The sequence below is a fragment of the Rhinopithecus bieti genome, unplaced genomic scaffold, assembly GCF_001698545.2.
Source record: "Rhinopithecus bieti isolate Rb0 unplaced genomic scaffold, ASM169854v2 scaffold_5132, whole genome shotgun sequence".
NCBI lineage: Eukaryota > Metazoa > Chordata > Mammalia > Primates > Cercopithecidae > Rhinopithecus > Rhinopithecus bieti.
Genome location: NW_016804791.1, coordinates 846,985 through 861,653, shown reverse-complemented (window position 1 = coordinate 861,653; position 14,669 = coordinate 846,985). Strand labels below are relative to the sequence as shown.

Here is a 14,669-nt window from a genome sequence, read left to right as displayed (position 1 = left end):
GGTGGGGGGAGGGGGGAGGGGGGATAGCATTAGGAGATATACCTAAGGTAAATGACAAGTTAATGGGTGCAGCACACCAACATGGCACAAGTATACATATGTAACAAACCTGCACATTGTGCACATGCACCCTAGAACTTAAAGTATAACAAAAAAAAAAAAAAAGGAAAGAAAAGAAAGAGAAAAAAAAGAAAGAAAAGACTCTCCATATCATATGTCATCAGAGAACAGCAAATTAAAGCAACGAGGTACCACAACACACCTATTAGAATTGCAAAAATCCAAAACACTAACAACGCCAAATGCTGGTGAAGACATGGAGCAACGGCACCGTCATTCATGGCTGGTGACAGTGTAAAATTGTACAGCCATCATGGAGGACAGTTTGGCAATTTCTTACAAAACTACACACACTCCTACCATATATCTAGCAATTGCACTTTTTGGTATTTACCCAAATGAGGTCCACACGAAAACCTGCACACACATGTTTGCAGCAGCTTTATCTATAATTGCCCAAACCAGGAAGCAACTGGGATATTTTTCACTAGGTGAATGGATAAACTATGGTAGATCCAGACAATAGAGTATTACTCAGTGCTGAAATGAAACATGCTATCAAGCCATGAAAAGGCATGGAGGAAACTTAAACGTGTATTGTTAAGTGAAAGAAGCCAATCTGAAAAGGTTACATACTGTTTGATTCCCACTAAATGACATTCTGGAAAAGGCAAAACCACGGAGGCAGTTAAAAGATGTAAGGGGCTAGGGAGAGGGAAGATTGAAAAAGGCAGAGCCGAGAGAATTTTTAGGGCAGTGAAACTACTCTGTGTGATACTATAATGGTAGAAACACGTCATTAAACACTTGTCCAAGCTCACAGAATGTACAACACAAACAGTGAACACTAATGTAAATTACAGATTCTAGTTAATAATGATGTATCAACATTGGCTCATCAATTTTAAGAAATGTAGGACACCAATGCAAGATGTTAGTAATAGGGCAAACTGGGGAGGTTTTATGGGATCTCTCTATACTGTTTGCCCATTTTTCTATTAATTTAAAACTGCTCTAAAAAATAAAGTCTGTTAACTCTTACAAAAATTTTTTAAAAGCCATGGGCAAAAGTATACCAGAAAAATGGTCCTGTCCAAAAAAAAAATCAACATAAAAGCAGGAATTGTGACTCTGATATTAGATAAGGTAGAATTCAAGCCAAAACGTATTCAAGATGCAGAACAATGAGAACTCTCCTCTGCTGCTGGTGGGAATGCAAATGGTACACCTACTTCAGACAACAGCTGTGGGCCAGGTGCAGTGGCTCATGCCTGTAATCCCAGCACTTTCAGAGGCTGAGATGGGAGGACTACTTGAGCTCAGGAGTTTGAGATCAGCCAGGGCAACACAGCAAGACCTTGTCTCTAATAAAATAAAATTAGCTGGGTGTGGTGATGCATGCCTGCAGTCCCAGCTACTCAGGAGGCTGAGGCGGAAGGGTCACTTGAGTCCAGGAATTCGAGGTTGCAGAGAGCCATGATTGTGCCACACACACCACCCTAGGCAACAGAGTAAGAGTCTGTCTCAGAAAAGAAAAAGAAGAAAACTGTTGTGTCGTTTCTTATTTGCTGTAAACATATCATTGCCTTCTAACACAGTAATCCCATTCCTAGCTATTTAACCAAAATAAAAATCTATGTCCCCACATATGTACATGAATGTCCACAGCAGTTTCATCTGAAATAGCTCTAAGTTGGAAATAACCCAAATGGCCATCAACAAGAGAATGGACAAATGGTGGCATAAGAATGCAAAGGAATACTCAGCAATAAAAAGGAATGAAGTTCGTATATATGCAACATTATGGATGAATCTGAAAGCACTAAGTCAAGTGAAAGAAGACTGACCCCAAAAGGCTATATACAGTATGGTTTCATTTCTATGACTATCTAGAATATGCAAAACTATAGGATCAGGAAATAGATTTGTGGCTGCCAATGGCTAAGATGGGGAGGGTAAAGCATGACTGCAAAGGTATGATGAAACTTTTTGGGGTGATGAAAATGTTCTATATCTTCGTTACTACAGTGATAATGCAACTGTATGCATTGCCAAAGGTTGATCAAACTATATGCTTAAAAGGAGTAAATTTCATTGTATGTAATTACCTCAATTAATTTGCCTTTTACAAAAGAAACTAAAGAAATATATAATCATAATATATAAACCTTATCTGGATCTTGATTTACATAAACAAACAGAAAATGACATTTATATGACAATTGGTCATTTGAATACTGATTAGATATTTGATGACATGAAGGAATGATTATTAATTTTTAGGTGTGCTAATTAGTATTGTGGTTATGGTTTTTTAAACAACTTTGAGATATAATTCATGTCACACAATTCACTCATTTAAAGTATACAATTCAATGGTTTTTAGTATCTTCATATGGTTCTGCAACTATTACTGTAATCAATTTTAGAACATATTCAACACTCCACAAAAAAACTGCCACTCTTCGGAGGTTACCACCCTAGCCCTATCTCCCAGCCCTAGGCAGGCACCAACTTACTTTCTATCTCTATACATTTGCCTATTCTGGACATTTCATGTGAATGAAATCCTACACGTGGTCCTTTGTGACAGGTTTCTTGCACTTAGCATAATGTTTGCAAGGCTTATCTATGTTGTAGCACATAAAAGTACTTCATTCAGTTTGATTGACAAGTAATGTTCCATTATACACTTTATTTATCCTTTCATTAGCTGCTGAACATTTGCATCGTTTGCACTTGGCGGCTATTATGAATAATGCTTCTATGAACATTCATGTGCTAGTTTTTGTGCGGACATTATGTTTTCATTTCTCTGGGATGTAAAACTGGAAGTGCAATCTGCAGAACACGTTGGTGACACTATGTTTAACTGTTTGAAGAGCCATCAGGCTGCTTTCTAAAGTGCCTGCACCATCTGACATTTGTCAGCAGTGTAAGAGTTCCCATTTCTCCACATCCCCACAAACACTTGTTATTATCTGTCTTTTTGATTACAGACATCTGAGAGGGTGAAGTGGTATCTTACTATTTGATTTCCATTTCCCTGATGGGGCTGTGCTTACTGGCCATTTGGATATCTTCTTTGGAGAAATGACAATTCAGATCCTTTGCCCATTTGAAAAACTGGGTTGTATTTTTATTACCAAATTATATCAATAGTAGTTCTTCATATATTTAAAAACAAGTCCATAATAAGATATATGACTCACAAAATCTCTCTCCTATCCTATGAATTGTCTTCACTTTCTTGATGATGTCCTTAGAAGCACAAAAGACTTTAATTTTAATGATGTCCAATTTATCTATTTTTTCTTTTGTTGCTTGTGCTTTTGAGAAACTATCGCCTAATCCAAGGTCATGGATTTTCCCTTATGTTTTCTTCTATAAGTTTTACAGTTTTAGCTCTTATAAAATATAAGTGTTTGATCCATTCAGAGTTACATTTTTGGATGTGGTCTGAGGTGGGGTCCACATTTATTTTTTTCATGTAGATATCTAGTTGTTTCAGTACCATTCTTTTTCCATTCAATTCTCTTAGTATCATTATCAAAAATCAACTGACTGTAAACGGGAGGTTTTATTTCTGAACTCTCAATTCTATCTTATTGATGTATATTCCTATCCTATGTCAGTACCAAACTGTCTCAATTACTGCAGCTTTGTAGTAAGCTTAGTATTCAAATGACCAATTGTCGTATAAATGTCAAGAACTGTGAGTCCTTCCACTTTTTCTGTTTCAAGACTGTTTTGTCTATTCTGGTACTCTTGAATTTCCATTTACACTTTCCGACGGATTGCCATAAGAAATTGTTAAAATAATTTATTAGTTCTAATAGTTTTTTTTGTTACATTCCTTGGGCTTTCTATATAAAGGATCATGTCATCTGCAAATAGAAATAGTTTATCTTTCCCTTTCCAAAGTGGATGCCTTTTAGTTCATTTTCTTGCATTATTGCCCTGGCTGTGGTCATTTTTAAAAAGAGTCTTATCATTTAAAGGTACCCACTGAAACATTTATGGATGAAAAGACATATCTGGAATAGTTTCAAAATAATTCAGGAGGGAAGAAAGTGGGTGATAAAGTCAATGAAACAAGAATGGCCATAAGCTGTAATAACTGGAGCTGAGTAATGGATACATAAGGACTTAATCTCCATACTTTTATGTATGTCTAAATTATACTAATTTCTATATTTTATGTATATTTAAATGTTTCACTTATAAAAGTTTCAAAGATGTAAGTTCAAAACACAGAACAAATTCTGTGGAAATTGCCAGGCTTACATATAAACCTTCCCAATGATTAACTTAAATGTAGTCAAGTGCCTGCAGAAAGTTCCCACTATGCTTACCAACTTCATGTTTAAGTGATTCGGTATTATTTAAACAGAAAACTGATACACTGTTTCAATTTACACAGCGTGGAGAAGGATTTTCTAGACATGCTTTTCATCAAGAAGAGTCATGGAAAATCTCTGAAGTCTTCTGTACATTCAATATTTCCTTTCTCTTTCTCTCTCTTTTAGAGACAGAGTCTCATTGTGTCACCCAGGCAGTAGTGCAGTGGCATGATCACAGCTCACAGCCTCTCCCTGCCAGGCTCAAGCAATCCTCCCACCTCAGCCTCCTGAGTAGCTGGGACTATAGGCATGCACCTCCATGCCCTGCTATTTTATTATTATTATTATTTGTAGAGATGGGGTCTCACCATGTTGCCCAGGCTAGTCTCAAACTCCTGGGCTCAAGCGATCCACCTGCCTTGGCCTCCCAAAGTGCTGGGATTACAGGCATGAGCCACAACACCAGGCCCCTTCCTTTCTCTTAATATCATTTTCAAGCAAGCTGCAATATCATTGGTTTTGTAATATTACTCACTTGCCTTTTATCTACCTTTCTTGCTGATAATCAAACTCTAGGGTCCAATTTGCATTTCTAAAATGACATAACTGTTTTGGCGGTCATTTATGAATTAAAGATGGACCATTTCTGCCACCTACATAAAAATAATAAAGGAAAATCGAGATTTAAAAGGTGATTCTTAAAAAGACCAATAAGGCCGGGCACGGTGGCTCACGCCTGTAATCCCAGCACTTTGGGAGGCCAAGGTGGGTAGATCACGAGGTGAGGAAATCGGGACCATTCTGGCTAACATGGTGAAACCCCGTCTTTACTAAAAATACAAAAACTTAGCGGGGCGTGGTGGCACACACCTATAGTCCCAGCTTCTTGGGAGGCTGAGGCAGAAGAATCACTTGAACCCGGGAGGCAGAGGTTGCAGTGAGCCGAGATCGTGCACTGCACTCCAGCCTGGGTGACAGAGCGAGACTCTGTCTCAAAGAAAAAAAAAAAAACCAATAAAATGGTCCAATACATGGCAAAACTGTCCAAGAAAGGAAGATAAAGTGCACAAATAAATTCTATCAGAGACATAAAATAGCTACAAACAGAGATGGAATGGTAAGCAAAGATTCTAAACAAATGAATAGCAATAAATTTGAAAGCAAAATGGTAAAAGCAAATCTATATTACATAGATTCCTCTTGCCTGGTTTTGAATATTACAAAGTTTATACAGCATGTGTTCTTTTCTGTGTGGCTATTTTCACACACTATAGTGAGATTTGTCCATATTGTTCTGTGTCGACACGTGGACACAGTGCACTCATTTCCACTGCCATGTAGTATCCCACTATGAATACACAGAAACGCATTTATTCCTCTATACTACTGGTTGACATGCTTCTGGGTTGTTTTTAGTTTGGAGTGATTGGGAATAATGCTGTCGTAACCATTCCTACATAGGTCTTCTGGTGCTGGATGTATACCGAGGAGTCAAACGAGTGTGTCACAGGATGCGTATCTATTCAACAGTATTGGATAATAGCAAACAGGTTTTCAACGTGGTTATACCAACCTGCATTCCTTCTAGTAGTGTATTAGAGTTCCTATTGCTTTACACTCTTACCACCCCTTGTTATCTTCAGTCTTTTTAACTTTAGGCATTCTGATTGGTTTGTAATTACATCTCCCTGTAATTTTAATTCACATTTCACTAATTTTTCATAAGTTTACTGGTCATTTGTATATCCTTTTTTGTGAAATATCCCCTTAGGTCTTTTCAACCTTTCTTTTTTATACTTTAGAAAATTTTAAACAACATTGTAATGATGTGCTTCTTAAAGACGTGGTAGAATTCCCATATGAAACCATCTGGGCCTGGTTCAAATTATAAATATTTATTTTTTTACAAAGGGAGCACAACACTGATAGAAAACACAACAGAAACTGTTAAATTATTTAGTAAAAATTAACTAAAGACTCCTGATTCTAATTTACGGGTGATACCACACAGTGCTAGGAATTGATTTTTGTGTATTGTGTTCTCAGCCATGATCATTTACTCCCATGCAATTCTAGGCTATCCCTGGATTGCAGGAGCTGGAAACCAGGAAACCTTCCTCAAGGGTTCTGAATGATATTTACAGTCTGAAAATCAGATGTGGACTGGAACTTGTGAAAAAGAGGAAGTCATTCGTCTTCCTCAAGCAGTGGTACCAAAAGTCCAGGCTTCAAAGATAAAAGTGGTTTTGGGGAAGGCCTCTATCCTATATTTCTATTGAGCACCATCCCCCACTAGGTGCTGGGAGAGATTTGTGACATGGACACAAATTTCCTCCGGGTCCTGATCTCTGGTGGCAACAGCAGTTTTTTGACTATTGATAAACCAAAAAATTAGTGGGGGTTTCTAAGACCCTTGCTTTCCTAGCCCTCCCAACAGTTTGGTGAGCACCTAATTTCCTGTAACAAATAAATTTCTGCTTGAAATCTAGAGTGGTTTCTGCTGTCCTCTGACCCCTGACTGCCACATGCTCCCTTAAAGGCAAGGATAATATGACAACTATTTAACAAGTTGTACAGCACAGGCACTGACAGTTCCAAGCGAATACCAGGCAGCATGCTATCCAAGTGTGTACTGGCTGGATTCTGCCTGCCTTAGACAGCATCTGGAAATATGCAAGAGTGTCTGAGGTTACAGAATCACTGAGGATTGTCACTGCCACTTAGTGTTTGGGAACCAGGGAAGCAAGACGTTCTCCAAAGGATAGTCCCATACAATGAAAACTTTTCCTGCTCAAAATTTCAGTGGTATCCCCACTGAGATACACTTCTTTGAGCAAACTCATGTACGAGTATTGATAAAAGAATCTTATATAAAATGTTAACAATAGTCCCTGAAAGCATATTGAAATACTACATTGATACCGTGTGGGGTTTTTCCAAAATCCAAGGATGATACAATATAAGTGAATATATTAATATGATTCACTATGATAACAAGTCTAAGGAGAAAACTCATAAAACTTTTTTCTGTAGACTGTGAAAAGGCATTTCACAATTCACTATAAATATCACTTATAGTGACTATTTTTACCATATTCAACAAATTAGGAAGCAATGAATACTTTGTTAATTTAATGAAATGTATCTCTCTCTGCCCAAAAGGGAGCATCTGTTTAATTGGGAGACATTAGAAGAAATCTACTAAAGTTAGGAAGAAGATAAAGAGATCAACTCTGGAGGGCTCCATCATTCTTCATGAATTGGAAGATTCAATATCATAATGATACCAGTTACTATGAAAACAGTGTCAGTTCTCCCCAAGTGCAATCCCAATCAAAATCCAAGCAGATTTTTGTTTGTGAAAATTAACATCCTTATTCTAAAATTTATATAAAAACGCAAATAGCCAAAGTAGTTTTGTAAGAACAAACTGGATGTTCACAGGACCAGATATGAAGACTCATTAGAAAGCTATAGCAGTCAAGAGAGTGTAGAATTGGCACCAGGACAAACAAGAGAGTTCACAAATCAACTCATCTACATCGGGAACAAAGGTGACATGAGAAATGTAATAGGGGAACAGTGAGTTGTTTAATAGATTCTGGTTCACTATGTGAAAAAAGTAATGTGAATGCCTATTGTACTATATACAAGGTAGACTCTAGATGGATTTATGACCTATATGTTAAAGGTAAAAATATCAGAAATATAAAATAAAATTATAAAAAAATTTTGGATCAGGGTAAGCAAAGATTTTTATTAAATAAGAGCCCTGGATGGGTGCGGTGGCTCAGGCCTGTAATCCCAGCACTTTCGGAGGCCGAGGCGGGTAGATCATGAGGTCTGGAGTTCGAGACCAGCCTGGCCAATATGGTGAAATCCTGTCTCTACTAAAAGTACAAAAATTAGCTGGGCACGGTAGTGCACGCCTGTAGTCCCAGCTACTCAGGAGGCTGAGGCAGAAGAATCGTTTGAACCGAGAGGCAGAGGTTGCAGTCAGCCAAGATTGAACCACTGTACTCCAGCCTGGGTGACAGAGTGAGACTCTGTCTCAAAAAAAAAAAAAAAAAAATTAGAGCCCCAAAAGTTTAAATCATAAGACAAAGGAGGAGAGATATTTGGCTCATCAAAACTCAGCCTTTTTTTTTTCAGTAAAGTATTCATAAACAAAGTTAACAGAAACTTGAAAGAGATAACTGAATCTTTGAAACCAACATTTGATTAATTTTTAGAATACAATGTAGCTAGCACTGTGTTAATCAGAAAAAGGCAGAAAATTAAATCAAAAATGGGCAAAGGGTATGAACAGGTAATAGAAGGAGAAGCCTACATAACATGCAAAGAGATGCTCAAAATCACTAGTCATCAAAGAACTGAAAGTAACAACAGCAATAGCTATCACTGGATAATAATGAGATTGGGAAAAAATAGGAAATTTAGTAATACTAAATTTTGGTGAAGATGTACATTGAGTGAGAATATACATTGTAACTGCCATTCTGCAAACAATCTTGCAGAACTTCCTTAAATTAAGTGTATTTCCCATGGCCAGGCAACTCTATTTGGCTACATACAGTAGGTAAATAATTGCACAGATACATAGATACATAAAAGGACTTGTAGAGAGGACACTCATTACAGTATTGTTTGTGATGGCAGGAAGCTATATCTCCAGCAATAGGGGTATATAAAATATAATTGATTTACACTAGTAATTAGGCAGCAATAAGAAGAAATGAAGTAGAAAGTGTTGAATAAAAAAAGTAATATAGAGAATGAGGTCTATAGTTTGTGTGACCAAACATCCTGATTTGTCTAGGCAGTTCCAGTTTATACCTGTTGCATAATTATTAATAGCACTCCCATTCTCAAGAGGTTAGGAAGTATACTGAATGGTTATCCTACCTATATAATAACACCACATTGTGAATAGTAAATCACAAAAACACTCAAAAAACACTATTTTTGCTACATGCAAATTTAAGGACATGGATTAAGGAGGGGACATATGTTAGGGTAATACATGGGATGAAAGAAATGAAATGGAAGAGCGACAATGACTGTAAAACTCAATATGATTAACTCTGCTCTCTGCTTTAAAGTTCAAAACATTTAATACTTAATTATAGTTTATTAAAAATTCAACACTTACAGTACTTCTGGTACTAAAAATGCGATAGCTTGGGCTGTTACTGGAATACCTGTGGAGGAAGAGGCCAAGTATGAATATTAAAACTAATGTATTCTTCCAATATGAGGATTCTCTACATGGTCAGGGCATAGCTGAGTTGCCAGGGGCTTCACCCTTCTGCCTAATTCCCTTCCTAGACAGCAACTCAGGGCTGAAATGGGGGCTACCAGTGACCTCTACCCACATCTCGGGATGTGTTAGGCTTTACTCAGTATCTGAAGACAGTAAAACAAGATGAGAAGTTAATACTCTTTACCGTTTTTTTTTTTTTTTTTTTGGTAGGATGAAAACTCTTGAAGAACACTGGCTCTAACTCTTTCACTTACAAAGAGTTAAAATAAGAATAAAGATTGGAATTTCAAAAACCACTTTTTCTTTTTTTTTTTTTTTTTTTTTTTTTTGAGACAGGGCCTTGCTCTGGAGTACAGTGCAGCAATTTTGGCTTACTGCAGCCTTGACCTCCCAGGCTCAAGTGATCCTCTCGCCTCACTCTCCTGAATGGCTGGGACTACAGGTGCATGCCACCATGCCCAGCTAATTTTTGTATTTTTTGGTAGAGACAGGGTTTTGTCATGTTGCTGCAATGGAGGGTTCTTAATTCCTGTCTAACGCAGGATTATCTGATTCGTCTAACGCAGCCCTGTCCAATATAATTCAAGCCACCTCCTATTAATTAAAAATGTTCAAGTAGCTACTTTAAAAGCACAACAAGAAATCGGTGAAATCAATTTTAATAATTTTTAGCTTTTAATTAACTAAACAAACTAAAACTTAACTTAAAATTAATGTAATCAGTATAAAACAATTATTAGAGAGATAGTTTACATTCCTTTTTCATACTAAGTCTTTGAAATCCGGTGTGTACATTACACTTACAACACATCTCAATTTGGGCCATATTTCAAGTGCTTAAAAGGCACATGTAGCTGGTGACTATCATAAATCATCACCCTACAATTCCTTCAGCTTTCATTTGCTTCAAGAATCTATTCCATGTCTATATTGCACACCTAATTGCAATTGGAATTGCTCCATCCCTAAAGTTTTAAATCAGAGGCCTTTTTTCTGTGTGTAGAGGAAGAGTTGCTAGGATATCATTATGCAATTCCCTTATCAGCATTATACAAGCCTTAATAGCATTCTGAATTCTTATTTTTAACAGAAATCAGTCACCTTTATAATGAAACACATTTTCTGTATATACAGATCGAATAAAAAAAGTTCATGTATTTTACATATACCTATAAATAAAACTGAAATCTATTGTCATTGAATGCTTTTTTTGAAGTGTGAACCACCTCACACTTCTTATGAATCTAAGATCCCTTTCATTACAGACAGAAAAATACAAGTGGCAAATTTTGTACTTTAATTTACAAAGTTAAATTATGTAATTTAATAAGATCTGGTAGTGAAAGGATGAAATGACCTTTCCTGGCAGGCCTTTTCTCCTCACCTGCTCCCTCAACAGCTGCTTCTCACTCCTACTGGGGCTGAGGGCAGGCTAGGGAGAGAACAGTAGCTTAAAGAGTCACGTTTAATTTATTAATTTAGTCCCAGATAACAATGACAATGCCTTTTCATCCTTGCTTTATTATGTCTAATATTTAATGTATTCTTGTTGGAAACGGATCTAAGAGGCCCAAAGGTATGTGGGGTGTGCAGATAGACACGTGCTATTTTTTAATGAAAAGAGCACTGTCATCTCACTCCTGGACCACAATGATCCTCTCCTCTGGCAAAAGAAGGGTGCACAAGGGGAGAGGAATGTAAGTATTCACAGGGGCTGGGGTGTGATGGCTCATGGCTCACAGCTCATGGCCTGTAATTACAGCACTTTGGGAGGCCCAGGCAGGAGGATCACTTAAGACCACGAGTTCGAGACCAGTCTGGGCAATATTGTGAGACCCTGTTTCTGCCCATTTTTTTTTTTTTTTTTAATTTAGCCAAGCGTGGTGGCGCGTGCCTGTGGTCCCAGCTATTCAGGAGGCTGAGGTGGGAGGAGCGCTTGGGCCCAGGAGTTTCAGGCTACAGGGTGCTATGATGGCGCCACTGCATTGCAGCCTGGACAACCGAGCAAGAGGCCGTCTCTAAAACAAACAGCCGCCGCCCTAAAAAACAAAAAAGTAAGATTTCACTGGGACTCAGATGTTCTGAGGACAGCATGAAGGTACTGCGACCTTACTGCAGGAACTGGATCAGCAAAGTGCTAACAGCGGCCCCTCTCGCTCATGGAAAACTCTCGGGTGGGAGCGGCGGGACACGGGTGCTGGTGTTGGGGAGTCGGGAGACGAGGCAGTAGTCGGCCAGGGCCAGCGGTCCCGGGGCGCATGGGGTGGGGAGCGGGACCCTCCCGCCTGCCCTGCCGGGGGTAATCCCCGCCCAGTCGCTCGCCTGCGACTGGCGTCTCTCTACCTCCAAACGGCCGAGCCACAGCAGCTCAGCCACGACAGCAGCACGGCCACTTCCCGGGCTGACATGGCGCCTGCTCCGCCTCCGCCCAACCGCCTCGGCCACTCCCGTCTAGGCCTCGCGCATTCCCGGGGGACGACGGCCAGGCGGGCGGCAGGAGGCGCTTGGGTCCCGGCGCGGCTGGACAGGGCGGGCCGGGCCTGAGGACCAGCGAGGGAGAAGTGTGCGCGTGCGCGCCGCTCCCTGCGCTCCCTGGAGGCCTGAAAGTAGCTGGAGTGCGAACCTGCACACCAGATTTTAGGAAAGGCAGAACCAGGCTTTCCAGCAGTGAGATAGCAAAACACTTCGAAAATCCGAGTTGTCAATTAAAAAAAAAAAAAAAAGAAAGAAAGAAGGAAGGAAGCAGGGAAGGAAGAAAGAAAGAGAAGAAAAAGAAAAATCCCAGTTGCCTGAATGAATGTGCAACTTTTAAGGTAGTGCGTGTTTTAGCCCACATCTTCATGTGACTGTGTGTGGACACTGCAATAGCAAATGCATATCTGGCAGTGCTTTCCAGGGAGCAGGCACGTTATAAGTGATTTCTGTTGTTGTTTTTGAGACAGAGTCACACTCTGTCACCCAGGCTGGAGTGCAGTGGCGCGATCTGGCTCGGCCCACTGCAACCTCCGCCTCCCGCGTTCAAGCGATTCTCCTGCTTCAGCCTCAGGAGTAGCTGGGATTACAGGCATGTGCCACAAGGCCCGGCTAATTTTTGTATTTTTAGTACTGACGAGGTTTCACCATGTTGCCCAGGCTGGTCTCGAACTCCTGACCTCAAGTGATCTACCTGCCTCAGCCTCCCAAAGTGCTGGGATTACAGGTGTGAGCCACCAGACCTGGCCAGGCACACCATAAATGATTTTTATTTTCTTTCTTTATTTATTTGTTGCAGGAGACTGGAGTTTTATTATTACTCAAATCAGCCTCTCTGAACAACAGGGGAGCAGAGTTTTTAAGGATAGCTTGGTGGGTTGGCAGAAGCCAGTGATCCAGGAGTGCTGGTTGGTCAGGGATGAAATCATAGGGAGTAGAAGCTGTCTTCTTGTGCTGAGTCACTTCCTGGGTGGGTGCCACAAGATCAGATGAGCCAGTTGATTGATCTGGGTGGTGCCAGCTGATCCAGCAAGTACAGGCTCTGCAAAATCTCTCAAGCACTAATCTTAGGAGCAGTTTAGGGAGAGTCAGAATCTTGTATCCTCCAGCTGCATGATTCCTAAACCTATTTTCAAATCTTGTGGTTAATGTTAGTCCTACAAAGGCAATCTAGTCTCCAGGCAAGAAGGAGGTCTGCTTTGGGAAAGGGCTGTTACCATCTTTATGTAAACTATAAACTAAATTTCTCCCAAAGTCCAAAGTTAGTTCAGCCTATGCCCAGGAATGAACAATGACAGCTTTGAGGTTAGAAGCAAGATACAGTCCATTAAGTTAGATCTCTTTCACTTTATGATTTCTCAATCATAATTTTGCAAAGATGGTTTCAATCCTTCCCTTTGGGTAAGTTATGAAGATGGGAAAAGGCCGTTGATCGCTCTGGCTTCTTCCAGATGACAGAGGACGTAATGGGAATGGGAGTGAACTCCAAGGTGAGAAGAGTGGAACCTCTTTGCAACTGTCTAAGCGACTCATGCAGGCCTGGTTGGGTTTCCAAGGCTGGCATGGCAAACACACTAGTACTCTCATCTATAGTTTTACTCCAATGTTTAAGTGAACAGCCTGCTATAAGGTAAATAATGAGTCCTAGGATGAGAAGTACAATTCCCAATTTTAAAGCAAAGATTTGAAAGCATTAGTCTGGGGACTTCTAACCCACAAAGAATTTAGTGTTTAGTCTAAACTGCAGGAAAAACCTCAAGAATACCTAACAACAGTGTACTATAGTTTTCTTTTGAAGCATAATTTTTTTCTCTCATCACCATTTTATTCAAAACAAACCATGATAGAACTGATTTGTTTACAAAATAAACTTTACTCTTACTGTACTTGGCCTGATTATTTGCATAAAGTGCAGCAATAATAATTATTTTTCACTTAGGCTTTTTTCATTGGCTTTGATAGAACTCTGTTCCATGAAGAATCTCAGATAAGACTTTTTAAAAGGTGAGCCCAGGCTAGGCGTGGTTGCTCATGCCTGTAATCCCAGCACTTTGGGAGACTGAAGTGGGTGGATCACGAGGTCAGGAGATCAAGACTGTCCTAGCCAACAAGGTGAAACCCCATCTTTACTAAAAATACAAAAATTAGCTGGGCGTGGTGATGCATGCCTGTAATCCCAGCTACTCAAGAGGCTGAGGCAGGAAAATCACTTGAACCTGGGAGGTGGAGGTTGCGGTGAGCTGAGATTGAGCCACTGAACTCCAGCCTGGCGACAGAACTAGAATCCGTCTCAAAAAAAGAAAAAACAAAAAACAAAAAACTGAGCCCAGCCTCAAATACCTGTGAGTTGGTATTTGAAAATTCCTTTCCTCTTGAAGTCCCAAGATAACTTGGAGTTCCTGAGCCTGTTACAAAGTGACATTCTTTACTTACCACAGGTCAGGAACCTTGTACAGGGACTCTGTGTGGACAAGGTATGAGGCCAGATTCCCCAATGGGCTTTAATTGGCTCTGTAAGTCAACTTTGATTC

General features: G+C 39.7%; 1 protein-coding gene across 16 annotated transcripts in view; it reads right to left on the bottom strand.

The window, feature by feature from the left end:
- Window positions 1-14,669, bottom strand: part of CATSPERE (catsper channel auxiliary subunit epsilon) — a 176,387-nt gene that overhangs the window by 154,722 nt on the left and 6,996 nt on the right. For 13 of the 16 annotated variants that reach the window (XR_001885184.1, XR_001885185.1, XM_017870387.1 and 10 more), the window contains exon 2: window positions 9,556-9,604. Coding sequence is in view for 12 of the 16 variants with exons in the window: in XM_017870387.1 (XP_017725876.1) it covers window positions 9,556-9,604 (49 nt within the window). In the remaining 4 variants the exon portion in view is untranslated. Of the gene's footprint in view, window positions 1-9,555; window positions 9,605-11,988; window positions 12,196-14,669 lie in introns of those variants that run through there. The other 3 variants (XM_017870396.1, XM_017870400.1, XM_017870401.1) reach the window with 2 other exon arrangements.